Source organism: Solanum verrucosum, unplaced genomic scaffold (assembly GCF_900185275.1).
Source record: "Solanum verrucosum unplaced genomic scaffold, falcon-dt-bn FXZP01000180.1, whole genome shotgun sequence".
Taxonomy (NCBI): Eukaryota; Viridiplantae; Streptophyta; class Magnoliopsida; order Solanales; family Solanaceae; genus Solanum; species Solanum verrucosum.
Window position 1 is genome coordinate 1,514,806 of NW_026020402.1, and position 24,953 is coordinate 1,539,758.

At 33.6% G+C, this 24,953-nt stretch overlaps 2 protein-coding genes and 1 pseudogene across 2 annotated transcripts in view; all 3 read right to left on the reverse strand.

Annotated features, from left to right (window-relative positions):
• LOC125840269 (uncharacterized protein At2g23090-like) overlaps positions 1-24,953 on the reverse strand; it is a 376,400-nt gene that overhangs the window by 138,856 nt on the left and 212,591 nt on the right. The gene's annotated exons all lie outside the window — the stretch shown is intronic.
• Positions 1,133-3,411, reverse strand: LOC125840237 (cytochrome P450 81Q32-like). Its single transcript, XM_049519210.1, has 2 exons — positions 2,554-3,411; positions 1,133-1,738 (listed from the first exon to the last, which is right to left on the reverse strand). The coding sequence occupies exons 1-2, from the start codon at positions 3,409-3,411 to the stop codon at positions 1,133-1,135; spliced, it is 1,464 nt and encodes a 487-aa protein (XP_049375167.1).
• LOC125840105 (cyclin-D3-3-like) lies at positions 22,747-24,598 on the reverse strand (annotated as a pseudogene).

Sequence of the window (24,953 nt, forward strand, 5' to 3'; positions counted from 1 at the left end):
TGGCAATATGGAGTTGGAAAAAAGTGGAAACTTGTTCCGTCCGTTAAGACAGAGAATGGGCAGGGCGGGGGACAAACTAAACCGGTTTTACGGAATTTCTTGTCCCTTCACTTTGAATTTCGTTTCAGATGCGCAATACACTACTAAGCATTTTAGTATTGTCGTCAATGCAACTACATTAAAAATAAGCAATTACATTCTTTGTAAATGTTCATAAAGTATATAACGATATTATATCTAATGACAATTAACTAATGCATGTACATATTTTAGTACTCTTTATTTTATTACTGCTAAAATTTATTTTTGTTATAGTGTTAATCCCCAAAAGTCAGCAATTTTATTAATACTACATTTGATTATTTTCATGTATGCAATTCCTGATCTTGGTTAAGGTACATGTATGTGAAAATTTTTATGATAGTTGAGACACAATGTCCAACAATAGTTGTATGAGGGCACCATTTCTTTTTGACAAGTGTCTTTGCGGATTCCTTTCCTTGTTGTGACAATATCTCACACACTTTCATTTTCTCAAACTTTATTCTTTTCTTCATTTGCATTTTTTTTTCTTTGCAAAACCTCTTTTCTATTTTATCTTTGCACCCTTTTTTCTACCAATGTTTTTATAGCTCTTATTTTTGTAGTCCTAACTCTCAGTACAAAAAATGTAGTCATACTACTATTATTATCTGGTGCTTTCACATATTCATTTGGTTGAATTTTTGTTTTTCATTAATTCTTGTAACCTACAAGAAAAAAATGGATCTATAAAAGTTTCATTTCACATTTTAAGACACCAACATAAAGAAAATCTTGAACGATTTCTCTCCTAGTCTATATATAACTTTGAGCTATATATAAAAAGACATCCACACTTGAAAAAGGTCGAATTTTAGAGACCTTACCTTCTATCTTTGTGGATTAGAGAGAACTCATGATACAATTATTGTAGAAATAAATATAGATTATATAAGTTAAATACGACGGGAAAAAACAAGAGTATAAGTTAAATATTGAAATTTTATAGTACTTTGACCAACATTGAGAAATCTGTCCCCAAAACGATATCTTATGAAACGATAAATAACAACCAACCAAACAAGATGTTCAGTGCATTTCTAGAAATTAATTAAAGTAGTGCATAAGCAATATCACGTGCCTTGCACTTTGCATTAAGTGGCTCAGCTTTTGCAAGAGTGAGACCACTCCCTTCAGCTATATCACTGTCTTTGCTAACTATTTCCCACTCAAAACACTGAACCAAAGTTCCAACAGTTAAAGCAATCACACGTTGAGCAAGTCCAGCACCTGGGCATGTCCTCCTTCCCATTCCAAATGGCAATAACTCCCACGGTTTCACATCGATACCTTCGAATCTCTCTGGTCTAAAACTTCCTGGATCGTCAGCCCATACTAACGGATCCCTATGAACAGCCCAAGCATTCACCAATAGGATTGTCCCACGTGGAACGTCGAAACCACCTATTTTGGTATCATCTGCTGATTGATGGGGAATTAACATCGGTGCTGCTGGAGATAATCGGAAAGTCTCCGAAATGATACTTTGAAGATATTTCAAATTGGGCAAATCAGTCTCATTCACTAGACGATCAAAACCAACATGACTGTCTATTTCAGTTCTTACTTTGTTCAACACTTGTGGATGGTTAAGTAAATGTGTCATTGCCCATTCAATAGTCACAGCTGTTGTGTCTGTTCCCCCAATCACTATGACCTGCGTAACATATCGAGAAAGTATCATAAAATATTATATCTACAACTTTTTAATGATATATTTGTATAAATGGTGTATGTATTTTTAATCAAAAAAATCAAATCAAACAAACAATGTATATATATATATATATATGACTATATTATTTGATTCTTTGATTAGCTTGGTGTTTTGGATTTTTCTTAGTAGTACCCTAGCCAAGTACTAGGTATATTTGTTGATGTTTGTGCTCCAGTGTAATAAATAAGGGAAAATTGGAAAAATATATCCTTAAATTTTTTGTTTTAGAGTAAATATACTTGTTTTGAAAAAAAAAGGTGAATATACCCCTGTAGTTTAATATGTGGGGTATATTTATCTTTTTCATAAACATGTCTATAATCATTAAATTAAGAAAAACCTTAAAACAAGTTTTATAATTCCAAAAAATGTCACTTAATTTAAAAAAATTAACTCACCCATTTTTTAATTACCCCAACCGGATCCGGCCAGGACCAGACCCAACCCAAATGAAAAAACCCAATCCCTCTTCCACTCAGTCATAACATGAGTTTGGGTCGATCCAAATAAAAGAGGGATTGATTTTTTGTAGATCAGTTTTGTGTTTATCTTTTTTTTTTTTTTTTTTTTTTAATAAATTCAGCTTGGTAGCAAAAATCAGTATCTATGCATCATTTATTATACGATGAGAGTATATATATTATATGCACCACTTGAGCGATATAAATGGCCCCTTTTTCCCGACAAATAATAATTAAAGGGTACACATATATGTACGTAGTATATATGGCGATGCATGAGTATTGAAAGCTTACCAATATAATTCCTTTAATGATATCGTCAGTATAGTAATCTGGTTGCGATTCTTGCAAAGAAAGCAAATTATCAATCATAGTATTTTGGTTCTCCACACCACGGTATTCATCAATTAAATCTTGCAAGAACTCATCCAATTTTTTGCCAAGCTGCGTCAGTGCATTCTTTTTAATAAACTTATAAATCCAACCAAATGGTACAGGCAAAAAATCATCAACATTTGATGCACCCCCATTGCTAAAAAACTCATCTATAAGCTCACGAAAATACACCGCCTTACCTTTATCTTGATCGAAAAATCCGTCTCCAGATACCATTCTCATAATAACATTAAATGATAATTCAGTAAATTTTGACTTAAGTTCAAAAATTGTACCAAAATCGTTACAATTTTGAAACAACTTATGCAAAAGAAGCTTGACTTCAAATTGTCTAATGGTTTGTGACTTTTTGAGACTAGTAACGGAGAGGATTTCAAGTGCACAAATACGTCTTAGGTTACGCCAATGATCACCATAACACGAATCGATGATTGTTGTGCAGTTGTATCCTCCGATCATTAAAGGAGGACGATCAGCAAGAACAACATCATTCTTGGTGAAACATTCCTTCACTGAGGATGGAGATGACACAACCACGACGAGACGTTTGCCTAATTGAAGAGAGAAAATTGGACCATGTTTTTCAGAAAGATTTTCAAGGGTACGATGTATATGTTCTTTCAAAATATAGAGATGTCCTATTATTGGAAACTTAAGTGCTGGACTTGGTGGGAGATTATGTTTGTTTAGTGTCAATGACACAAGTTTGAAGACTAGGAACAATAGGGAAATAGTGAGAGGCCAAACTATTTCCATATTCTCTCAAGGGGGACTTAATTATCCTCTCTAGTTAATTAGTGTTGTAACTAGGGGTTTATATAGGAGGTGAAATCATGTTTATTCTAATTCTTTGTTATTTTGATTCTCTCTATTTTGTTTCTTCCTAACATCTAATTAAATAAATCTTGAATAAGGCATGAGGAAAGTGAGGAAACATTAATAGTGATTTAGCTGCCATAAATTTTTAAATGTAATTATTGAATATGTGTTTGACTGTAAAATTTGTTCAAAATAATATCTCAAATGTTCACTTAATTATGAGTAAATTTTCTTAAAAGCCAGTCAACTTTATTTTGTAACTGAAAAATCATTCAATAATGGTATTTCACCTACAAATTCACTTAACTTATTTTATTAATTTTTTAAATTAAATTTTGTTCACATGAAGTTCTTATTTAAAATCAAGTTTTTAAGAAATAAAAGGATATCCACTTCAATCATTTCAATGATCCGACCCATTAAAATAGTTTAAAACTATCTTATTAGACACATATTCATATCATATATACTAACATGGAAAAATCACATCATATACATATTTAAGAGACAATTACTAACATTACCTATAATTTCAAATAATTACATATATTCTCACTAATTAAGAATTTTATACCATATTGTAAGTTAGATACATTGTGACACACCATTTCCTAAAAACTAGCCTAGATTAAGACAATTGAATATCTCAACAGATTATGTATCCACAATTAACGTCTTCATCCTAATCAACTCACTGTCTCTCGTCAACCTAGCTCCCATCCCACATTCATCACCTACATTCCCTCTCTTCTGTCCTTCGCCCTAGCTCACACGTTTTTTTCCATTAAATCATAAAATTTTGAATAAAAAGTAGTAATACAATTTGAGGTTTGTAACTATCATTTATGTCATGTATATGATTTTTCTATAGCTTTCAATTTATATGTAGTCTTCTAATTTTTGATAGTTATACCAAATTATGATAAAAACTTTATTGATTTAGCGTTTTTTAAATATATTTCATGGCTAATGATTTTTCAAACAAGAAAATTGTTAATATATGTACAACATACTTCCATTGATTTATCAAAAATAGACTTCATTTATTTTGAATTTCACTCGAGAACAATTTATTGCAAGGTCTTTCTAATGATGATGGTTTGATTCTCGTATCGTTAATGAGTTTGGAATTGAAAAGTAGAAAGAGGAGGATGCTAGCTTATGATGTTTTGCATAATGACAAACTCTCCTATGTCGCAGGGAAATCAGGATCTGTATATCTGTTCTAGATACATGAGATCTGAAAGATTGACTCATCAATTATCAAAACAACAGTCGTCACATAAGGAAAAGATTGATTCACTCAAATCAATCTAGTTGAAGCCAAAAAAGAAAAGTGGATTTCACTTATGCAGATATCAAGTAAATCAAGGCAAATTTCACATATGCAGATATCAAATAAATCAGACCAGTGAATCAAGCGATTCAAGAAATAAAGATCCCCTATGCAAGAAATCAAATCTCGATTCATAAGGAAAATCAACCATCAACCTACAGTAGAAACCTACAAGTAAAAATATGTTCAAGGCAGATTGGACATCGCTGAATTTCAGTCAAAGAAGGCGTGAACTCAATCAAGAAAACGTTATAAATTCTTGATTGAAGGAAACTCCATTGGATTTCATGTTAGAGCTAAAACGATCATATAATATCGTGTATAAAGACAAACCTACTTCTGTAGTTAGACGTACACAACTTCACTTGAACTTATATTGTTATCTTTTTCCATCTTTCATAAAATTTTGTACTCACTTGAGTGAACAATTGAAAAGGAAAAAAGAAGGAAAGATTCTGAGTGTAGGTTATACAAGTAGAAGTCGTGTAAAAAAAGAAACTCTGATTTGCTTATCACACATGTCTTTAGGTTCAACTTTGTACAACTTAAGTTCCCTTTCAACCTCTAAAGGAAACCTTTGAAACCCAAAGGGACTGGACTAGGTACCATACCGGTGATCTGAACAAGTATAAAATTTTTGTGTGTTTATTTAATTTCTATATTTTACTTATTTATATTCTGTGAATCTAATCTGCAGGAAGCGCCGACTACTCACAAAGGTCAGTCGACTACTATAATTTTAATTCTCCCCTTTCTTAACTTTCAATTGGCATCAGAGCAAGTCTCACCAATAGAGTATTAACCACACGTGAGTAAAGATCTATGAAAAATTATCAAATTCCTAGTGCTCTTATTCAAGACAGAAATTCTTCAAACCGATCTTCTTACTTTAATGGTCAACACTAGTACTACTGGAAAGACAAAACCAATATTTTCTTACTTCAAACGACCTCCAAGCATGGGTAGCTATCAAAAAGGGACCAAAGCTCATTCCCGAACTCACTGGGAAGGAAGTTGCTGACAAACCTTTTGATCCATAATCTTTTGACATCACAAAGGAATAATAATAGGTAATCCAAACTAATGCTAGAGCTATAAGTCTGTTATACTGTACAGTTAATGAAGCAAGCTACGACAAAATCTTAACATATGAAACTAGAAAAAAATAAGTGAGACAAGCTTGAAGTCACCTCTGAAGAAACCAATAAAGTAAAAGAAACTCCAATCAGTTCATTAGCAAATGAATATGAATTGTTCAAAATGGCAGACGAGGATGATGTAGAGAGTATGTTCTCACGATTTAGCAAAATTATTTGCGATATCAAATCTCTAAGAATGATATACTTAAATGAATTACAAATTAGAAAGCTCATCGAAAGTCTTTCAGAAGCCTAGAAAACCAAAGCTTCTATTCTTGAGGATGGAGATCTGCAAAAGATGACCTATGATGAACTTCGAAAAAATCTTATGGCCTATGAACGAAATTGTATCAATAGTTACAACAAAAATGACAAAAAGAAAACTGTAACTTTTACCGGTGGAACTTTTGAAATTGAGGAAGAGGTTGATTAATGTGAGGGAATGACTTATATAAAATAGAGAGTTAGACAAATACTGCAACAAAGAAGACATAGGCCCCAACAAGACTATAAGAATAATGACTACCATAAAAATCATAGGAAGAATGGGATCCAAAGAGTCTTGAAGCGTTGAGCGATGAAGAAGCATTGGAAGAAGATCCTGCCCAAACAACAAATATCTGCTTTATGGTAATGGGAGAATCAAGCGAGGTAAGACAACATGATTGTCCTAATTGTAATTATTTTCAAAATTCTTTGGATATGATTACCGATGAATTGCAAAAGTTTATTAATGAATATAGTAAGATTTGTGCTTGCGTTCAACACTCGTGCATTTGGGTATACACCCCAAACAATGTATCCTGAATCGATTGAACTGGATCGGTGTATGTTTCGCCTTCAAATCATTAATTATGTTATGATTTGCATACATGTGCGGGAGTTCGATCGGGCGATCTAACACATAAAATTCGATTCCCTACATACAGGAATTACAATAGTATGAAACTACACTTACATTAACTTGCATTACATTAACTACTACTTTAAAACTACTCAACATTTTAAGAAGTTGGTACTAGTCAAATACAAATCTAAAACATAAAGTCTAATTCCTTGCATACATAAAATGCAATGAAACTACATTTATATTAAATACTACTTAGATTAGCAATTAAAACGCACAAAGAAGAGGTAAGCTCTCTTGGTCTTGTCTGCCGTGACCAAGGCTACCATAATATATGTATATATATAGGTGTGCTGATGATGTACATAATAGAGTTTGAATACAAAAAGGAAAGAGCTATCCTAATTAATAAAGGACTTTGAGTTTACATAAGAGACTTATTAATATCTATAGAGGAATCCTATATTCAAGCAAATAAGGAATCATTGTCATCTAACACCCCCCGGCAAGCGCATGTCGGGTTTGGAGACAGTGAGCTTGGATCGTAGATGAGCAAAACGAAAGGAGCTTAGAGCTTTAGTGAACACATCAACAGTTTGATCAGTGGAAGGAATGTACTTAACACAAAGCTGGCCACAAGAAACCTTTTCGCGAACAAAGTGATAGTCAATTTCAATATGCTTCGACCTTTGATGAAAGACAGGATTGGCAGTGAGATAAATGGCACTGATGTTATCATAGAATATCACGAGAGGGCGAGGACAAGGCAACCAGAGTTCCTTAATCAAACTAGCTATCTAAGATACTTCTGATGCGGCAAATGCAATGGCACGATATTCAGCTTCAGTGCTGGACCGAGCTACTACATTTTGCTTCCGTGAGGACTAACTGATTAGATTAGGACCATAATATACAACAAAGCCATGATGAGAACGACGGTCATCAAGATCAGCAGCCCACTCTGCATCACAGTAAACATTTATAGTAGATGAAGTGGATGGTGTGATGGATATACCATGCGTAAGGGAGCCTTTGAGATAGCGAAGGATCCGTTTCACGGCTTTCTAATGATCCAATGTAGGATTCTGCATGTATTGACAAACACGACTAATCGAGAAGGAGATCTTTGTTCGTGTAAAGGTCGCATATTGAAGAGCCCCAACAATGCTCCTAAATAATGATGGATCATCAAAGGTTTCACCATGTTTGGACAATTAGAATGTGGTGTCCGCTGGAGAAGGAGAAGACTTGCAATCTGTAATTTTTGTTCGAGTGAGTAAATCTCGAATGTAGCTAGTTTGAGAGAGATGCATCCCAGATCCAACACGAGTTACTTCAATACCCAAGAAAAATGAGAGATTACCAAGGTCTTTCAAAGAGAACTGAAGATCAAGGGATTGGGTGAATGAGGATATATAAGATGGATCACTATCCGTTATGATGATGTCGTCCACATAAACCAAGAGGTAGGTAGTGGAGGAGGGAGTATGACAGACAAACAAGGATGAGTCAGAGTAACAACAAATATAACCATGCGATAGGAGAAATGTTTTGAGCTTGAGAAACCAGGCGCGGGGAGCTTGTTTTAGTCTATATAACGCCTTCGACAAGCGACACACAAAATGTAGGTGGGACTTGTCAATAAAGCCTGGTGGTTGAGACATGTAAACAACCTCCGTAAGGTCACCATTAAGGAATGCATTGTTAACATCTAATTGCTTAATAGCCCAACCTTTAGACATTGCATAAGATAAGACAAGTCTGATTGTTAAAGGTTTGACAACTGGGCTGAATGTATCATGAAAATTCACCCCCTCTTCTTGATGAAAACATTTGGCAACTAAGCGAGTTTTGTACCTTTCGATTGACCCATCTGCTTGTCGCTTAATACGGTATACCCATTTGCAACCCATCACATTTGCATTGTGAGGGCAGGGAGCAAGTGTCCAAGTGCAGTTACGGCGCAATGCTTGATACTCAGCTTCTATGGCGCACAACCACTCAGGAGAGGATGCAGCTTGCTTATAGGTTTTTGGTTCACTTGCCATGACGGATGAAACTGGGATAGAATGGCGAGATACAGTGAGTGTTTTAGGCTTGAGGGAATTTGTTTGAGCTCTCGTGGTCATAGGATGATTGGAAGAAGTAGCAGGCCGGAAATATGTGGGAGCATTCTGATATGAGCTTGAAGTAAAGGACAAGGTGGTGGGCGGACATGTATTTTGTGGTGGAGATGTTGTGTTAGAGGAATGAGGTACTTGTAGGGCTTGAGTGGGTAGTGAGGATGAGGAATGTGAATCTGCCAATGAATGGAGTAAAGGTGAGAAAGCAACTGTGGGAAAAGAGTTGGAAATTGATTGTAGAGAAGTTAAGGAGAAGGGTGGTGAGTTGTCACTGGAGCAAGAAGAAAATGTTTTGTAATGAGGATAGGGAAATTTATCTTTGTCGAATGTCACATGACGAGCAATGTACATCCTATTGGTAGGGGGATAATGACATAGATAACCTTTATGCTTTGAACTATAACCCAAGAAGACACACGAAAGAGAGCGAAAATCAATTTTATGATTATTGTAAGGACGTAGAAAAGGGTAGCATAGACACCCAAATTTTAAAAGAAGTTGGTAGTCCGGTGGACGATGATATAGAGCTTGATAGGGTGATTTAAAGGATAATATGGGAGTGATGGTGCGGTTATGCAGGTATGTGGCGGTAGAAAATGCATGCTCCCAGTATTGATATGGAAGACATGCGTGAGCAAGTAAAGTTAGTCCTTTTTTCCACAATGGTGCGGTTACGTCTTTCTGGAGCCCATTTTGTTCGTGAATGTGAGGACAAGAGAGACGATGAGTTATGCCAATGGATTGGGCGTATGAAGATACATTACGATATTCCCTACCCCAATCAGTTTGCAAAGTTTTGATCTTTTTGCCAAATTGTGTGTAAACCATCTTATGAAAGTATTTAAAAACATCAAGAACTTGAGATTTTGTTGACAAGAAAAATATCCAAACAAATTTAGTGAAATCATCAAGAAACTGAACAAAATACTTATTTCCATTAATAGAAAGATGCGGAGAAGGCCCCCAAACATCAGAATACACCAAATCGAAAGGGAATAAGCTACAACTTGAGGAAGAAGCTAAAGGGAGCCTATGACTTTTTCCTAATTGACAAGATCCACAAACTGTAGGCATTTTAGTGGACGACACTGGAAGATTAAAACTAGAGACTAGACGACGTAAAAGTTGCTCGTGAGGATGACCAAGGCGTTCATGCCACGCTTGGAGTGATGCTCGAGAGAAGACAAAAGCACGAGGAGCTGAGGATGAGATAACAGGAAGCCCACCACCATCTAAACGATATAAACCATTATCAATTGACCCTCGAAGTAGTATTTTTCCCTGAGGATCCTTCACAAAACAACAAGAGGGGTGAAATTCCATAAAGACATTATTATCTTTAGTAAATTGAGAAACACTCAGTAAACTCTTGGTGATGGAAGGGACATGAAATTTTTTATTAAGATGAAGAGGTCGAGTAGCACAAGAAAGCTTAGAGGAGCCAATGTGATTAGTAGAGAGTTTTTGGCCATTACCTACAACAAGCTGGTCCTCACCATTATAGTCCGTGTGAATGGATAGTTGAGACAAGTTCGACGTAACATGATTGGTGGCACCTGAGTTTGCAAACCATGAATTATCAACAATAGCCGAAGAAGACATCATAGAATTAGTCGAGGGAGTAACCAAATTGGCTTGTGGACGGTTAGAGGATCGATTAGGTGGGTAGGTATCCATGTTGTTGCGGTTGTAGCAATTACGAGCATGGTGGTTGGGTTTCTCACATATTTGACAGATTATGCGAGGTGATGATCTATTAGAGGAACGGGGGGGGGGGGGGGGTGGTATTGGTCGGGTGACTGGAGGATTGTTGAGAGGTGGTGCAACTTTGTTGATTAAGATATCTAGTGATTGGGCAGCAGTTGGAGTATTGACGAGATATGGCATTGGTTTGAAGTTGGAGGGATTTGGTTTTCTCAGCCAGTTTCTCCTCTTCTTGGAGAAGTAAACCAAGAAGTGAGTAATTGGGAGGTTATCAAGCTGAGGGTTAATGGCAGAGCGAAAAGGGTCATAGGAAGAGTCTAACCCGAACAAAATAGCACTCATAAGTTCTTCGTCTGATATGGGACGGGCAGCAAGGGCTAGACTATGGGATATAGTTCGTTTCTTGTCAACATAGTCCATAATGGTGGAAGAACCATTAGTGGTGGTTTGGAGTTGGTGGCGAAGTTGCATGACTCGGGCTCAGGATTGAGATTGATAGAGGTTGGAAAGATATGACCAAGCTTCACGAGTGGTACGAATGTGCATTATGTAAGGTATGATAGAATGGCTCATGGTAGTTTTGAGCCAAAGAAGAAGGATTTTGTCCCGCTTCTTCCAAGCCGTGAAGGCCGGATTTGGTGTGGATTCAGATGTGCCATGAGCAGTGGTTAAGATAGTGGCAGATGGAGCATTAGTTCCATCAAGATGACCCTCCAAATCAAAGGCTTCAAAGGCAGAATATATGGTAGATTGCCAAAGGTAATACTTTTCTCGATCAAGTTTTATCGGAAGGCCGGGAAGGGCAATTGTTTGGGAGTTGGAGTCAATTATGGAGAGATGTGTGGAAGAAGATGAATGTGGCTGAACAGCAGCGGCAATGGACTGGTTGGGGTTGTCCATGGTGGCGGAAAGAAAAAAAAAGTTGGCTCTTGATACCAAATTAAAACGTACAAAGAAGAGGTCAGCTCTCTTGGTCTTGTCTGCCGTGACCAAGGCTACCATAATATATGTATATATATAGGTGTGCTGATGATGTACATAATAGAGTTTGAATACAAAAAGGAAAGAGCTATCCTAATTAATAAAGGACTTTGAGTTTACATAAGAGACTTATTAATATCTATAGAGGAATCCTATATTCAAGCAAATAAGGAATCATTGTCATCTAACATTAGCTAATCAACATTCCAAACACCATAGTAAAATAAAAGTGGCAGTGACACAAAATATAATTTAAGTATCCAAGTTTGAAAAGTATCTAAGTATTCAAATATTCTAAAAAAAATGAAACTAATTGTACATCTTACCAGTTACATTATCTATTCACATTTTAAGAACTTTTTAATATTCAAATACAGATGACAATAACCTCCAATACAATAGAAGTATCAAATTTATATAAGTATTCCACAATATAATAATTTGAAAAGTATTATAAACTATAATAACTTCCTCTTTTTCAAATTACAAAACATTAATATGAATACAAATAATTGTCTACCATACATTGAATACAATAACCAAATAATTGGTTAAACAATATAAAGTATTGTTGTATAGATGTATAAAGGAGATCTCAAGTGACAACAACATCTAATACAATAGAAGTAACAAGTTTATATGTATTCCACAATATATACATTTGAAAAGTATATATACACGCCTCAATTTCTTCATGATGATCTTCTTGTATAACTTTTTTACCATTGCTACTAGAAGCAACATTTTTTACTTTTCTTCTCTTGTCAAGAATGATTATCTTTGTTAAATCTTCTTTCCTCTTGATGTTATTTGTTTGTTCAATTCCATCCTCCTGTTCAAATTATAGTAAATTAATATGAATATAGCAATTGATTAACATAACATTGAATGCAAAGAACTAATATATTTGTTTGACCACTATCAGCAGTGGCGGAATCCTGACTCCCATAAACCATTGAGCTACTCCTTTGACATATGCTCAGGGGGTTCAATTTTAAATATATACACGTACACAAAAAAATTGATCTTATATATATAGTGTAATTTTTTTTCTGAGGGGGTCGGATGACCCCCCTGGACACACTATAGATCCCCCCCTGACTATCAGTATTGAATAACCCATCAAATATGACATATTGAAACTAATACAATCCAATTACATATGTATGTAAGTATTCTACTATGTAAAATTGAAAAATATACATACCTCAATTTCTTCTTCCTGTTCTTCATTAACTATGTTTTCCACTTCTACCAGAAACAACATTTTTTAGTTTTCTCCTCTTGTCAATTTGTGTTTTATCCATGACAGGTTTGAAGCTTCTTTCCTCTTGAAAGAATTAGCCCTTTCTGGTTCATCATTTAGTTTCAAAGTTATGGGTTCATTACGAAATTTTGATCGCTTCTCAATCTTTATCGCAACAATAGAGCCTGAAATTTGTGCTTGCTCTTGAGTGATACACAAATCAAACGAAGGTATTTCTTCCAAACATTTATCAGAATAATGTGTACCACTTGTGACCCTCTTCAGAGTAGTAATTTCCGCCATTGTAATGGTGAAAAAAAACTCTTCAAATTCAACCCCATAAAGATAGTAGAAACGTATATAAAACTATAATCTTCAATGAAAAAAGAGAAAAAAAAATAGAATTAGAAGATACCTTTGAATCACAAATAAGCTCCGAAAATCAAGCGAAAATCGTTAATTATAAGAATTTTAGGGGGAGCGAGACTGTGATTGTAAGGAGAATATTAAGGAATATACGGTGATTTAGGGAAAGAAGCTTTGAAGGTGGGAACTAGAGACAATGAAGCGTAAAAAGGGGTGGAAAAACTTTATTATGCATGTAGGATTGTATTTGCTATTTAATAATTAAATATATCCACAATAAATAAATAAGCTATATTAATTTAACATATAATGTAATTTGCTATTTTCCGTAGTTTTTACTTTTGTAATAGAGGAATTTTCACATATATCCACTTAAAAATAACATAATTACGCTTCATAGATATAGTTTGATAATTACGATTCGTAGCTACATGTTATAGGGAGGAGAGTGGCGAGCGAGACTAGGAGAGGGAGGAGAGAGTGGAAAAAGAGTGGGAGAGAGGTAATTGTGTATGTAATATCGGTTAGATAATTGTATATTATACATATGTATTTGTATATTCTGGCAAGAGAGATTGGGAGAGGGAGGAGAGAGGCAAGCGAGAGAGGACAATAATTTGTATAATTCGCAGTTATGTTTGTATAATTCGTGTGTTTTTGTATAATTGAGTAATATAAAGTCTAGATCATACAAATATAATAAACTTGAAATAACGAATTGATACAAACATAAAAGTATGAACTTTAAACAATTATACAAAATATATTATACAAATTACATTATATAAACTATATTATACAAAATCTGAAAACTACAAGTTTATACAAACTTTAAAAAGTTATACACAAAATGATTGAATGTATACGATGACAAAACTGAAAAACCAAAGGAAATTAATATCATATGCAAATACAAACCATCATATACAAATACAAATCAAACAAAGAATTGTTAGTTGTGAATTATACAAATGTGGCGAATTATACATATACAAATGTGCTTAATTATACAAACTCGAAGTCAGCCCACATAATTAATGGTTAATGTTAGTCGCAAGTGATAATTATAGCAAACTATAGCTATAATGAGTAATTAAGTAATACAAGTTTGCTTAACCGCGTAATTTTCTCATTTCAAAATAAGAGAATTGTTGAGCCTTTTTTCACAGTTCAATTAGTGAATTGTTCAAAATTCAAAAGAATTGTTTGAAGTTTTTTCCATTTTTATCTCTCATTTACCTCTTCTAATTGATAATTTCAAGAGAGTTAATTGCTCATATTTATGATTTTTACTTTGAATTAAGTTATATTTTCAAGAATAGTTTGAAAATAACTAAAAGGATAAAAGTGGAAAGTAGTATTCAATTTATGTCCTAAACTTATTTTCTTAATGAATGTGCATTACCTCAACAATTCACTTATTTTGAAATAGAGCGAATACTAATTAATCGCAGCTCCATAATATAGCCTAATTCAAATAGTAGCTTGATTAATAGTAGCCAAGTAAAAGCTTAATTATTAGTAACCAAATACTTATGGAATTCACAGTTTCTTCGTCACTTTCTTCTAGGCTAGAAATCTTGTTTTGATTTTTTCCATTAGGAAAGAAGGACCTAGGCTTCCAACCCTAAGAGGAATAAACCAATTTCACCTTAGCTTGTAAAAGATGAACTATATATCTTAGATAACTAACGAAAAAAGCTAGGCATAAGATTTCTTCCATTACCTCAGACTTCAGACAAGAAGCTCCATCTTTGAGCTTCTTCATCCTGCGAATAGTCCCAGAGGAGACTTAACTTTAATTTGAGCTTTTGAGATAGATCAAAAACAGAGCTGATTAGGGGACATTCAATCTACAAACCTCAATACACAGATATATATAGTGGAGAAGACTCTCGAACTCACATGAGTGGACATCGAAAAGTTGACTAGCGTCCGTCCTTCGGCGGAGGAAGATGATATGTGACGAACAGGAGCGATGTTGGTAGAAGTTTCTGAGATACATAGCTTAAAAAATTAACTAATACAAAAAATGTTTTCTAATGTTCATTTAGAAAACAAGGTTTTTCTTTGCTCAATGTAAACAAATATTTTGGGTTAAGAAGTAACTGCTACGTACTCAATCTTTCTAAAATCTCTTTTAACTTTTCTTAAAAAAAATAAATATTTTCTTTCTTCATGTAAAAATGAAACATTTGGGAAATACTTAGTTTCCCTTATACTCTTGCCTAATTTTCCCAAACTCGATCCTCTTTACTTTTTCAAAACTCAATTTAAAACCAAAATGAGCATAACTTTTTACTCCAAACTCTAAATGAGGTAAAATTGGTAGGATTGGAAAGATGACTCAAAGATCTTTAATTTGACAAGTTATGGGCCACGTAATTTATTATGTGCTGAGAGATATGATTGTTTAAAGTTGACCCAAATAATAAAACATGATGCATGGGTGACTTGTACGGACCCCTAAACGGATCGTACAAGCCACCACGGGCCGTCTAGGGTACCGTCCAGGTGACTCCCACATTCGCAACCCTAGACGGTTGGTCACCTTGCCCTAAACTGGTCGTGGACCCTAAACAGACCGTTTATTGTTCCGTGAAGGGTCTATGGTTCATTTTGGGCTCATGGACTTGCCTGTTAACCCTCTTTAGCCTTTCTCAAAGTTCGTGGTGTTGTCTGAACAATTCAAATTCTAAGTGTAGTGTTGCGAGGTGTTATTGAATGATTCGGGTCTTAGCTTAGAAATTTTTGGAGTGTTACATAACCGATTTAGGACCGCACTTCGACACTTAAATCAAGATACAACCCCAATGATCGATCCAAAAATTGACCCCAACACTTGACTCGAGACTGACCGTGGCTATTGATTCAAGATCGTACATTCGAATTAGGATCTGACCCCAACACCTAAATCAGAATACGACCTCAACGATCGATCCGAGAACTGACCCAAAGACTGGACCTAAGACCCTGAGGCGGAGCTAGGTGGGGGCCCTGTATTTGTATTAGAAAATTAAATAAATATATATATATATATATATATATATGTCTATTACTTTGTGAACCCCTAACAAAATTGATTGATGGTTCAGTGGTAAGGAAGGGATCGTGAAAATGCTCTTCACGCTAGAGTTGTGGGTTCGAATCCCCCTCTCTCTTTTTTTTAAAAGGAAATTTAGAATCCTAAACTCTTAATCTTAGCTCCTCCTTTGTAAGACCTGACCTCGATTCCCAATCCGAGGCCTGATATTTTGTGTGTGTCGTGATTTTTACTTCTTCTGAAAAAAAACTACTTTTGAAATGTCGAAATATTTCTACAATTAAGTAAAAATACTTATAACGGAGAAGAAAACTTAATTTTTAAAAGATTCTAACAGAGAAAACCTTTAAAATTCAAAGACAAGGATAATATGTTCATATTTCCATTTCCAGAAGGTATTAGCATTTGAAATGTCAGCTCACATGCGATTTTTCAGTGATTTAACTAAAAATATCCTGTCGAAAATATTGCAAGTGTTGTTTTGTTTTATTGTATTAGTCAAGTAAATAGTTCTTTGTCTATTCAGTGCTTAGCTCAGATTTTAAAATTTTAATTTGCCGTAAATATAAATTGTTTTGGGTGAATATATTAAAATTAAAAGACTCAAAACGTTAAGATTAGATTGGAATTGATGGAGATTGAAAAACAAATCACCTCATTGAGAAAGATGGACTGATGCAATGTATAAAATACGGTACAGACAATGTTAATAAATGTATATACATCTCTGATACGTAATTATACATTATATATACGATTATATACTGAAACCTACAAAATTAGCTCTGATTAGTTGTGTGTTTTGCAAGGCTGAGTACTCAATTTGAGCAACACAGAGCGAAAACAACAAATTTTTCTCTATTTTTTTTTTTACTTTTACAGCCCAATATATTTGTATTTCTTCCTATTCACCAGTAATAACTTAATATAGCCAATAGAGTACTGGAAACTCAATCATTTTTTCGAATGATTTAAAAAGCAAGTTCATTCCTTGCATAGGGGGACCTAGAGTATCAGCTCCGAATTTCTCCGAAATCTGGTAGTTTTTATTCAAATCTTGTACTCCCTCCGTCCCATTTTATGTGGCACTTTTTGAATTTCGAGATTCAAATAAGTTTATCTTTGACTCTTGAAAAATGAAAAGTGTCACATAGATTGGGACATAGGGAGTATTTGTTTTAAAATCTATTGAATATGTACGTATTATTAATTTAAAATTCAATATAAAACTTGGTTCAACCATCATGGATAATATCGATTCCTTGTTTTCCCATTTTCATCATTTATTTGTTTCTCTATTTTTTTATCATCTAGCCTTAGAGTTTGCATGTTGTTTAAGAAGTGTTGGTGAAATCAGACACCAAGAAACACAAATCAGCCAGATGTATGGTTAAGATTCATCTACAAAAGGATATTATGACTTTGTTGAATGACCTTAATTTTCCTACAAGGTTTATTAATTGGATAATGCAGCTCAATTACATCTAGGGTGGCAAAATTAGGCCCAATTCGTCCAATTCGACCCAACCCATTTAGGTTTGGGTTGGTTATTGACTCACCCATTTGTTAGCTCAACTCATCTCAACCCAATCTATTTCAACCCATTAAAAATTGGGTTGATATGTAACCCAAATTGAATTTCGAGAAATCTTGTAAAAATATTATTAATTTTTTTTTTTTGATTTTATATGTTATGTATTTAGTCATAATAATGAAAAAATAATTTTATTAGGTACTAAAAGCTTAAAGAATAACAAATAAAGCTATTAAAACTTAGTAAATATTGGGCGGATTGGGTTACGACCCGTTAATAACCCGTTACCTAACCCATTTTGATCAAAACAAATTTGAGTTGGGTTGGGTCTTGATCCCTTTATTGTCTTGACCCATTTTGACCCACCCAAATTTAATCCAACCCGCCCAATTGTCACCCATAATTACATCATATTGTTCAATAGTGATAGCAGTAAGCCAACTTGATGTTGCTAAGGGACTTGAATAAGGTGATCCTATATCACTTCTTCTATTTGCAGTAAGATTAAAATTATGGTCAACATATATATAATAAATATTGAATGTCCTTGGTTTATTCGTATTTTATACTAGGTAGTATATGCTTTCAAAAAGAAATTGGATAAGTCATCGAGAATATATATATATTTTTTAAAAATATACCGCTAGACAGCGTGTCTAGTGGTGTTTTATTAATATAAAAAATATAAAAATCCTCAATAGGGATAAGTAAAAGCAAGGGGGCTAGGCCTTACCTTTCCATTCCTAATAAGGTTATGAACCTCTACTAATTAACAAGCATGAAGAAAATAAGAACTAGAGAGAACTAGGTATTCTACGACCATCATTGAGTTAGTAACATACTCTATGATGATATTACACATGAGGATACTTAAATAATGCAAAAATATAAAAGCCAAGAAGAAAGTTGTGTTATCAACCTCAACCTTCCTTTTACAAATGTATGAATTAAAAAAATAGGTTTCCCGTCTAAAGTAACCTGAAATATTTTCCTTTTGTCTTCTTCTTCAAATCTGTCCAACAACACTTGATAGTTCATCACTTTTTCTTGGGCTGATTGGATCTTGTTAAATCTATTGACACTTTCATATGATTTTGCTTTTGCCGGTCATCGAGAATATGTTTTCTATTTATGCAAATATTTTAGTTGGACTTTTTAGGACCAAACTTTATGACTTAATTTATAATCAGAACCCCATTTGTTTTTGTCTTTGCAAGTAAGCATCTTAGATTCATATATTTATATTTATATATTCCACTACTTGACTGGTCCTTTTTATTTTATTGGTCATGACTCATGTCTATTTGACTGGTCGTGCTTCTTCAGGGAGTTGTATATTCTACTGCTGTGATCGTACCTCGAGATGGAGGCAAAAAAAAAAAAAAACTTGTTTTAGTAGAAATTAAAAATTATATAAAATATTTTTTTGACGCATTAAGATTCACACTGCACCAATTTATTCAGCTCCCAGGGGCGGAGCTACATGGGTACTTTCATCAAATATTACCTATAATTTAAGAATGTATAGAATATAATAGATGTAGAATTTTTTTGATTTTTTGTATTTTTTTTAATTTATATTTTGAACCTTCTGAATGAAAAATTTAAATCCGTCACTGATGAATTCCACTAGCATAAAAATATTATGGACATAATTTATTAAAAAGCCTTCTTCATTTTTAATACCTCAAAACAATAGTCTATATTCCCAATAAAGATGAAGCAATACTACCCATTCTACTACTCTTGTGGTCCTCTCTGAGTTTGTCACAATATGGGTTGGGAGAATAATTTAAAATTGGAGTTTGGAAATTTTAATTTGTTTTGAATTTGGGTATTTATTCAATTTATATTTAAACATAATTTATATAGTTAATATATAAATGAATTTTTCTATTTTCTAGCCAAATTAGGTTTTATGTTAGGAAAGAAGTGTCAAATATAATTATTAAATAAACTTCTTGTTAGGGGTGTTCATATGGTTCCGTTAGGATTGATTTTGGTCCTCCGTCAAAACTAAAGACAAATTTGTGTCAAAGAATAATGGAAAGGGATATATTTAGATTGAAGTATAATGTGAGAGTTATATTTAATTAAATAAAGAATATAGCAATGTACATATTTAAACTATTTTAATTACAGAGGTAAATTGACCTTCTTCCTTTTGTACTATTCTAAATAGGGCCGGGGCTTCACTTCTTTTCATGGGTTCCTAGGCATTTTTTGATATGAAAGAGTATTTATCACCTCACCATTACTCTTATTGGTTTTTTTTTCTCTTTTCATTTAGCAAAGAGATAAAGAAATTGTAGAGAGTTGTGGAGAACTGTAGAGCACATTTAAACACTTAGGAGATTTTTATGGCATATGGTTATATGAAAAAAACAATTAGACCGAGAATGATTGACAAAACTATTGAAGATTTAAAGAAATACAAGAATAAAGGGTATTTCGTGAAGAAATTATTCTCTAGAAATTAGAAAGAAGTTAGCAAAAATAATGGAAGGTGATTACAAGTGAATCGACAATCAAGAGGTGTTAGCCACAAGTGCATCAACACTCGTTGAAGACAAGTATTTTAACAAAAATAGGTGTTGTTGACAAAGTGTATCAATACGAGTTGAAGATGAGCTTCAACAAAATTAAAAGTTGGAGAAAAGTAGTTTAGAGAAAAATATTTCAACTAGAGATGTACAAACAAAATCAATAATTCGAGTAAAATCGAAAGAGAAAAAATGACTATGATTTGGTATTGATAAAAACCAATCACAATTAATTTTGTTTGATTTAAACTAAGAAAAATTCAAACCCAAATCAAACCAACCTGATATACATGTATACAAGTTTTATAAATATATTACACATAAAAATATTTATTGTAATATAACTTATAAAATATTTCTTAAGCTTTTTCATCGTTTTTGTCTTTTAAGGTATTATTTCAAATTTGAACTCAGCTTTTCTAATGGTGTAATAAGTTTTGTAGCTTATAAATGTAAATGACACAAATAAAGTTCAAACCATAACAAAATCAATATTAATGCTAATAATAAAAAACTAATTTAACGCTTCGAAAGACTATAGTGTTGGATATCTACTTCAAAATTTTACATTGATTTAAACCATAAAAATGTGTAAAAGTTTTATATTAGTTAATTTGGACAGTGAAATGTATAATAATTTTATATTTTTTATGTAGCGTTTAGTCATGTAATAGTACTTATCTTATAATATAGTTGTATCATGCTAGAATTAAAGGTATTTAGAGCACGAGTCGTATTTTTTGTCCTATGAAGATTTTATTAGGAAAAAACTCTGAGGTAATTTAAAAAGATGAGATTGAAAAATCTGATTTTTATTAATTGAAATTGATTATAGATTTAAATATCCGATAAAATTGATTTAATTTGATAATTAAAAAGTCTGAACCAATCTGATTTATGTACCTCCTTAGCGTCAAGTTGATGAGAAGTACATCAACATTAGAAAATTGGAGAGAACTGCTCCAGCACAAATTAAAAAAATTGAAAGATTGAAAAAAAATGCTCCAATACAGCAACAACAACAAAGGACAATCATATACATCTTTGCATTATGGGAGAATGTTGGAAGACTAATTCAAAGTAAATTAAATTTGTTAATGATTTGAATATTTGTTTTATTCATGTCTAAATAAGATTTTAAATCAGAATAGTATCTGGAACAAGCCGGTGGTGGCCTCTAGTATAGAGTGTTGTCTTGATTTTCGAAGGGTTTAGTCGTATTCTATTAGTGTCTCGCTTTTAATTACATAGTCATATATATGTTGTTTATTGTGTTTAAGTTATCACATGATTTGTGGTTGTTACTGTTTTCTTATTAATTGCTTTGTTTTCTTCACTATCGTTTTTTCTTTTTAATACCTACTTTGATATGTTGTACTCGAACCAAGGGTCCTCTGGAAACAACCTTTACCTCCACGAGGTAGGGATATGGTCTCCATAAACTCTATCCTTCCCCTACTTCACTTGTAAAATTTCACCGGATATATTATTGTTGCTATTGGAATATATTTTCTAATTCCTAGCTAGATTAATAGATTTTTCATTATTATAAATAGTGATACTTTTACTTATTTTTATAATACAGCAAAGTAGTAGAGGGATTGTAGAGAGTTGTGGAGACTTATAGAGTACATTCAAAGATGTCTGAGATTTTGAATAAATGTATATACTAATCATGAATAACTATTATGCAGCTAAAACAAAAATTAGCACAATATGGAACTATCATCTTGACAAAGAACTTCTTGATAAGCAGATAATTTTGTTCTTTCCAAGCAGAAAATTAGAAGGGAAGTACGATGCACTGAGTTTTTGTTATGTACAGGAATTCAAGAAGGGACATGATAGGTTCAAGCCACATAAATGCAAGGTAATGTTCCGTACAATAGATCTAACATGTCCAGATCTTTTGTCGGGTTCATTATACTAGTTCACAAGCACTTCTATCTATGAGAAAACAAAGAAAACATGAGACATCCATTTCTATCTATGATCCCACTTCCAAGCATCTATCCAGTTATGGCAACTTGCTTGGAATTGAGGCATACGCGTATGCAATATATGGTAGAAAGCACACTAGGGGTGGAAAAGAACAAGTAAAATGCATATTATATATGTGTTTGTATGTGTGTGTATATATCTTGAATCCATACTCATCGGCAATAGTTACCATACTCAAAAAGTAAATTTCAAATAGTTAAGGAAAAGATCTCCCGATATATATTTTACTCATTCTTCCTTCAATTCCCAATCAGACATAGTTTAATTCATGTTCAAATCTGTCTAAACCATTACATGGATTTCATCACATGTCCAGAAAACATAATGCAACATCATATAATTGTCTGATAGAACATTATATAATTGTGCGTTGTGTTTTAAGAGGACATGCCAAAACTGTGTCCATATATCACCATTGCGAATTACATAATCTAGAGGATGTGAGCTCAGCGAAGAACTTTGATCTAAAACCAGACACAGAACTTAGTGGAGCAAATAAAATTTGTTGATCCTATGTTCTACTTCTCTTATACTGAGGTTCTGGCAAGGATGAAACTGATGGTGCCACGGCCAAAGAATCATTAGAGCTTTCACAGCTAAAATATCCATCAATAACGCCATCGGGAGTGCCTGGAATAGATTGGCATTTGCGCTTGTGGGTTTGGTAGATTTTGGATCCAGAAATGCCCATTAGCTCTAGAATGAGATCATGACATTCATCAATGCTGTCCTGTTTGAAGATCAAGAACTTCAGTGACACACAAAACCAAATAGGCATAGTGATATTGCTAATCAAATACTATAAGGTATTACTAAGAAGCCCAAAGAAGTCGATTACAGAAAATAAAACTCAAGGTGAAAGAGTGCAAACCTTTCTAACTTTAAGAATAGCCATAACTTGATTAAGGTAATCGACTGCATTGCAAGGCTCAATCTCATTGATCACATAAAGCAATGTTACAGTTGCAATTACAGATGGGGGATAATGCAGAAGCCTAGAATCTGCATTCAGCATGATCGAATATATAATCAATAAACTACCTGCATCCAAAAGTCTCAAACAAACTTTTCAGATATCTCACCAGTGATGATACCAAGAATGATGTTTTCACATTTCCCCTGGAACTCCGAATATAGGTTGGTCATCAATCCAAATCTCCTGATGATATGGTCTATAAATGAAAGTGGTGTCACTGGATTCATTTTCCATTTGAGGGTGGACAACACCAGAAGTTCTATTTTCTGAATTGTCTTTGCCTCAAACACATACTTTGGATTTGATACCTAATCAACAAAATACATCCATCATTAATACAACCATAACAACTTTAACTATTATTATCATATCTGAATCCTAAGCTATGTATGATCAATTATATCAATTCTCAATGCCCATTCTACTTCATTTCAATCCAGTGTTCAATACTCGAGAAATGACAAACAGACATAACCGTTAAGACATTTATACAAATACCAAGACTACAATATCTTAATAAGTGAAGGGTCAAAACATGCCTAATGTGCAAGTTTCCTACCTGAACTATCACCAACTATTTATCAAAACACTCTTCAACATTCCCTTTACCTATATTCAGGTAGAAAAAGAGAGGACAATTGATATGCGTTTTAATCAGTAGTTGGTGATAATCTATGGAACCTCACAAGCCTATAGTTCAGGTATGAAGATCAAATCAGGATACTTTAGATATGCTTTTTATCATTTACTCTATCTTAATCAACAAAACATAGCTACATACTTGAAGGTCTAACAAAAGGGGCACTTGAATCTCCTCTACTTTAGCAGCAATGGAAAGACAAGCAACAGCCACAAGCTGACTCATCCATGGCTTAACCTTCTGAAAAAGAACTCCAGATATAAATCTATCAAAATAGTTGACAGCTAACACAGCAGTCAAAGCATTGAAACCATAGTGGTCAATGACAGTCAACATCCATTCCAAGGACTTTTTTCTTACCCCCAACAAAACCCCATCTGAAACTAAACTAGTACAATAAAAAAGATTCACTTTTTCCTTTGATAACAGAGTTTCAACCTCACCATCTTCCCAAAACAAGTCACATTCTATTAAAGGTGAAATCTTTTTCACATTCTCGATGACCCCATTCTGATTTCTTTCATCTGAGTGGTACCCTCCTCCCAAATCTCCCTCATCTAATCGATCTTCCTCACATAGAAGGGCATCAAAATTCAAGATTGGATTTTGGGGCTCTATGTTTTGTTCTTGTAAATGTAAAACCATTTTTCCCAAACTCAAATTTGGACCCAATAACACATCCACTGCTACTGCCTGAAAATGGACATAGAGAGAAAATGGGGAGAGTAAATAGGAGAGATTTTAGCTTAGATTGCTTTCAAGATTGTCCCTTTTTTCTTCTTTTATCCAAAATTTATTGTTGGCGCATATATTTTCAAAGGCTTTTGGGATGTTTGGCGCGCAGGGTAAGAGGAAGAACAACAGATTCTGCCAAAATTCAATTCATTCTTTGCATATATATAGCTGAGATTAGTCTTTGCATATAGTGTTAGTTGAGACTTGAGATTAGTATGCTTTTACTCCTTTTGTTTGACATACAGCTAACAATTAATAACAGAAA